The sequence below is a fragment of the Lipotes vexillifer genome, unplaced genomic scaffold (assembly GCF_000442215.2).
Source record: "Lipotes vexillifer unplaced genomic scaffold, Lipotes_vexillifer_v1.1 scaffold1329, whole genome shotgun sequence".
Lineage (NCBI taxonomy): Eukaryota > Metazoa > Chordata > Mammalia > Artiodactyla > Lipotidae > Lipotes > Lipotes vexillifer.
Window position 1 is genome coordinate 407,485 of NW_006797566.1, and position 5,097 is coordinate 412,581.

General features: G+C 62.2%; 1 protein-coding gene across 5 annotated transcripts in view; it reads left to right on the top strand.

Annotated features, from left to right (window-relative positions):
* The window catches only part of FLNC (filamin C), a 29,190-nt gene extending 24,485 nt beyond the window's left edge, over positions 1-4,705 (top strand). For 3 of the 5 annotated variants that reach the window (XM_007469690.1, XM_007469691.1, XM_007469692.1), the window contains 8 exons: positions 547-816; positions 915-1,052; positions 1,328-1,443; positions 2,103-2,235; positions 2,323-2,499; positions 2,669-2,887; positions 3,501-3,710; positions 3,817-4,004. In XM_007469690.1, the coding sequence (XP_007469752.1) occupies positions 547-816; positions 915-1,052; positions 1,328-1,443; positions 2,103-2,235; positions 2,323-2,499; positions 2,669-2,887; positions 3,501-3,710; positions 3,817-4,004 (1,451 nt within the window). Of the gene's footprint in view, positions 1-131; positions 375-546; positions 817-914; positions 1,053-1,327; positions 1,444-2,102; positions 2,236-2,322; positions 2,500-2,668; positions 2,888-3,500; positions 3,711-3,816 lie in introns of all 5 variants that reach the window. The other 2 variants (XM_007469689.1, XM_007469688.1) reach the window with 2 other exon arrangements.
* Positions 4,706-5,097: the final 392 nt, after the last annotated feature.

Here is a 5,097-nt window from a genome sequence, read left to right on the forward strand (position 1 = left end):
GGGGGGGGGGGGGGGGGGGGGGGGGCGGGCAGCAGGGCGAGGGAGAAGGCCCAGGGCCTGCCCCCAGGGTCTCTGTCCTGCTGGCTCGTTTCTCACCTCCCTCCCCGCCTTGGGCTCTACGTGTCGCACAGGGAACTGGTTCCAGATGGTGTCGGCCCAGGAGCGCCTGACGCGCACCTTCACGCGCAGCAGCCACACGTACACCCGCACAGAGCGCACGGAGATCAGCAAGACTCGGGGCGGGGAGACCAAGCGTGAGGTGCGGGTGGAGGAGTCCACCCAGGTTGGCGGAGACCCCTTCCCCGCCGTCTTCGGGGACTTCCTGGGCCGGGAACGCCTGGGCTCTTTTGGCAGCATCACCCGGCAGCAGGAGGGTGAGTGGGGCGGGGCTGGGGTCTTCACAGGGAGGCTGGGGTCTCCGTCCCTCGGGACAAGAGGGGGAGGCTGTTGGTCTGAGTGGAGGAGGGGGTTTTACTGACGGAGGGAGGGAAGGGCCAGGGCCAGGAGCAGCCCCCGTGTCGCCCTGACACTCCCCACCTGCTGCAGGTGAGGCCAGCTCTCAGGACATGACCGCACAGGTGACCAGCCCGTCAGGCAAGACGGAAGCCGCAGAGATCGTGGAGGGGGAGGACAGCGCGTACAGTGTGCGCTTTGTGCCCCAGGAGATGGGGCCCCACACGGTCACTGTCAAGTACCGCGGCCAGCATGTGCCAGGCAGCCCCTTTCAGTTCACCGTGGGGCCACTGGGTGAAGGCGGTGCCCATAAGGTGCGAGCTGGAGGCACAGGGCTGGAGCGAGGGGTGGCCGGCGTGCCAGGTAAGGGGCAGGGGGCCAGGACGGGGGGCGGGGGCAGGGCAGCCACCAGGGCGGACGATGGTGCTGAGGAGCCGCCCCTGTCCCGTTTCCATCTCCAGCCGAGTTCAGCATCTGGACCCGAGAAGCGGGTGCCGGGGGCCTGTCTATTGCTGTGGAGGGTCCCAGCAAGGCGGAGATTGCGTTTGAGGACCGCAAAGATGGCTCCTGTGGGGTCTCCTATGTTGTGCAGGAACCAGGTGGGTGTCCACCACGGGGCTGGGCCTGCCTGACCTTCCGGACTGGGTTTCTGCTCGCCCAGGCAGGAGATGGGGCTACTGAACCAACTCTTCACCTGGGCTGCCGCTCTTTCTCTGCCCTGTCTCCCTCCACCCCACACTCCTGGGAATGCACGTCTGTCTCCAGAGCTGAGCCCCGACCCAGGAGCTTGTTCTGGGATGACGCCAGGGTGGAGGGGGTTCCACCCTGCTGTCCCCAGTCCTGGGGCCTGTGCTGACTGGCCTTCCCTCCCCAGGTGACTATGAAGTCTCCATCAAGTTCAACGACGAGCACATCCCAGACAGCCCTTTTGTGGTACCTGTGGCCTCCCTCTCAGACGATGCTCGCCGTCTCACTGTCACTAGCCTCCAGGTGTGTGCCTGGGGGCCCCTCTGCCACCCTGAGAGATGGGCAGAAGTAGAGGATGGCAGGCCCATGTGGCCAGGGACTTAGCGGGGACCTTGAAAGGTCCAGACAGACAGACGTCCCCTCTCTCCCAGTGTCTGTACAGCAGGGGGCTCCATTCCCCCTTCTAGCTGCCCCTCAGGAGCCCTTGTACCTCTCCTCCCCCGTCCCCTACCCCTACTCTAGAACTGGGCTCTGTGCCCCAATCTTCACCTCCCCTGGGAGCCTCCCCATCGGCCCACCTCCCCCATCGAGTGCCCCCAGGGCAGTCTAGGCCACACCCCTCCTTCCTCATCCCAGCTACTGAGTGTTTGCAGTCCACACACAGCACCGTCCTAGCACTGGCTTCCCTGCTGACAGGCCTGCTTTACAGTTTCTGGGTCTTACCTCCTCAACCAGCACAGGGCACATCATGTGTCGTCCCCACCATGCCCAGTCACAGCCAGGTGGCCCCACCTCATAGCAGGTGGATGCCAAGGCCACAGACCCAGCCTCCACCTCCCATCACAGCCCTGTTCAGAGCCTCCCTGAGCTAGGCTGGGCGTGCAGTGAGATCAGTGCCGGGCTGCAGAGACGAGCCCTCCAGACCCTCCCAGGAGTCTGAGCACCCTCTGTGGCCTCTGCAGGAGACGGGGCTCAAGGTGAACCAGCCGGCGTCCTTTGCGGTGCAGCTGAACGGTGCACGGGGCGTGATAGATGCTAGGGTGCACACGCCCTCGGGTGCGGTGGAGGAGTGCTACGTCTCCGAGCTGGACAGTGGTGAGCTGGCCCTCTCCCTGCCAGGCTGGCACTTTCTGGGAAGGGGAGGGAAGGACAAAGGCTCACCCACCAACATCTGACCCACAGACAAGCACACCATCCGTTTCATCCCCCATGAGAATGGCGTCCACTCCATTGACGTCAAGTTCAACGGTGCCCACATCCCTGGCAGTCCCTTCAAGATCCGAGTTGGGGAGCAGAGCCAGGCTGGGGACCCAGGCTTGGTGTCAGCCTATGGTCCTGGGCTCGAGGGAGGCACTACAGGTGAGTGCCTGGGGCTGGGAAGGAGGGGTGGACATTGGTCTGCCCCAGAGGCGGGGCAGCGCTGATGAGCCCGAGTCCCAGCACAGACCCACTCCGGGGAGCCTGGGCCCATCCCAGTTCTGGGCCCCAAGCCCTTCCTGTCTACACCCTTGCTACCTCTGGTCCCCAGGAGTGTCATCGGAGTTCATCGTCAACACCTTGAATGCGGGCTCGGGGGCCTTGTCTGTCACCATCGACGGCCCCTCCAAGGTGCAGCTGGACTGTCGGGAATGTCCTGAGGGCCACGTGGTCACTTACACTCCCATGGCCCCTGGCAGCTACCTCATTGCCATCAAGTATGGTGGCCCCCAGCACATTGTGGGCAGCCCCTTCAAGGCCAAAGTCACAGGTGAGTGTCCTGGGTGGGGGAAGGTCCCTCCAGCCCATTCCATACTGGCTGGCTCCAGTGGCCATTCACATCCAGGTCATGTGCCCCAAACATTGGGGTCAGGTTACCAGGAATAAAGTGGGCCCGGCTTTACACATCACCCCATTCTCCACGTGGACTCATGTACATCATTTAAAAAAATCAAATCCTTCCTCTTTATTGTCCATCACTTGACTAATCTTTTCCCTGCGGTAGCTCCCCAAGCTTTCACTTAACTTTCTGCCCTCCCCTTCCCACATTTCTGGCTTCCAAGAAGACAGAGCTCAGTAAAGATTCAGCCAGCTTTCCTTTTGGAAGCTGCGTGAAGGATTAGTTGGATACATGTTCCTTTTTAAAGCAGGACACTACCCTGTGACTTGGGGTCCCGGGCAAAGCCCAGAAGTTGGGAGGGAGCCATCGAGGCTCCAGACCTCGAGATAAGCCTGCCCCGGAGCCCTGTTTGGAACGGGCTGCCCCTCCTAGCATGCTGCATCTGAGGAAGGGAACGCGGGGCTGTCGGTGCTGGCACACGGCCTACCGCCTGGGGAAGAGCAGGCCTCTGACTAGGCTCGTGGCCACCCACTCTGCCTCTCAGGTCCCCGGCTGTCTGGAGGCCACAGCCTTCACGAAACATCCACGGTCCTGGTGGAGACTGTGACCAAGTCGTCCTCAAGTCGGGGTTCCAGCTATAGCTCCATCCCCAAGTTCTCCTCAGATGCCAGCAAGGTGGTGACACGGGGCCCTGGGCTGTCCCAGGCCTTTGTGGGCCAGAAGAACTCCTTCACCGTGGACTGCAGCAAAGCAGGCAGGCAGCGGGGGGAAAGGGGGCAGACCCCCAGGGTGGGCAGGTGCACGGGAACGTGGGCCCAAGGGCCTGGGGTGAGCCTGTCCCTCGCTCCCTCTCTCTCCAGGCACCAACATGATGATGGTGGGTGTGCACGGGCCCAAGACCCCCTGTGAGGAGGTGTATGTGAAGCACATGGGGAACCGGGTGTACAACGTCACCTACACCGTCAAGGAGAAAGGGGACTATATCCTCATCGTCAAGTGGGGCGACGAAAGTGTCCCTGGAAGCCCCTTCAAAGTCAATGTGCCCTGAATCCCAGAAGTGCCTCCCCCAGCCTCGGCCCCCACCTCTGGCCAAACACACTCACAGACACACACACACAAATAGGCCACCACACCCAGATGCACGCACGGGAATCAAGACACCACAAACACCTGCCCTGGGGGTGGAAGGAGTGGCACTGCCCCACTCCCTGCCCCCCCCACCCCGGGTTGGAAGGCCTCGTCCGTCTCAGGGCAGTGTCCCTGCCTCAGACGTGACATGAGGGCGAACTGGAGGTTGGGGGGCCAGGGAAGCCCTGAGTTTTCTGGCGGGGCTGAGGCCAGTGGGGGAGCACATGTCTGGGGGTGTCTGCATGTGTGAGAGAGGTCGCCCTCAAACCACACTGCCAGCGGGGGCTCCTTGCCGCTGAGGACTGCATCCGGCCCCTCTGGTGGCCACAACCCCAGAGCGTTAAGGACTTGGAAGAGAAAGCACAATCGCAGGAGAAAATGGACCCAGCAGCAGCAGGCTTGGTGCATGTCCTGGCCCCGAGCAATTGAGATCCCAGCCAGGCTTCCTGGGGGACTGATTTCTCTCTTTTTTTTTTTTAAGATTGCACAGCTCTGCCCCATGGGGGGGCCTTTTTTTTACACACTGCGAGGCCCAGCTTTCTGGGGGGCTTTTGCACATGTCACGCGGCTCAGCTGGGAGCCGTTTAGGTGGAAAACAAATAAAGTGCGGCCTGTCGCAGAGGCCTGGCTGTTCCTTGTGTGTGTGCTCCCCACGGCTGGCCACCAGGCCCTGGGAGGCAGAGGCTGGCTGCCTCTCCCCTGGAGGACTGAGTCAGGTCAAGGGGGAGGGCCTGGGGCAGAGAGCGGCCCCCTCTGGGCCATCTGTTTGGGAAGGCCTGGAATGTTGACAGAATGCTTGAAAGAAGGGGCTGGTGGGGGCATGCCAGGGGCATGCCAGGGATGTGGGCTTGGTCCTCAGATTCCTGGAGAGCTGGTGGGTGGGAGAGGGAGATGGACACTGTGTTCTAGAAGACTGCCCTAGGACCACCAGGGGGCCAGTTTCCACTCAGCCTGATCTCAAGGACGTTCTCAAAATTTTTAGGACCTTAAAACAGCACTGGCTCAAGCAGGAA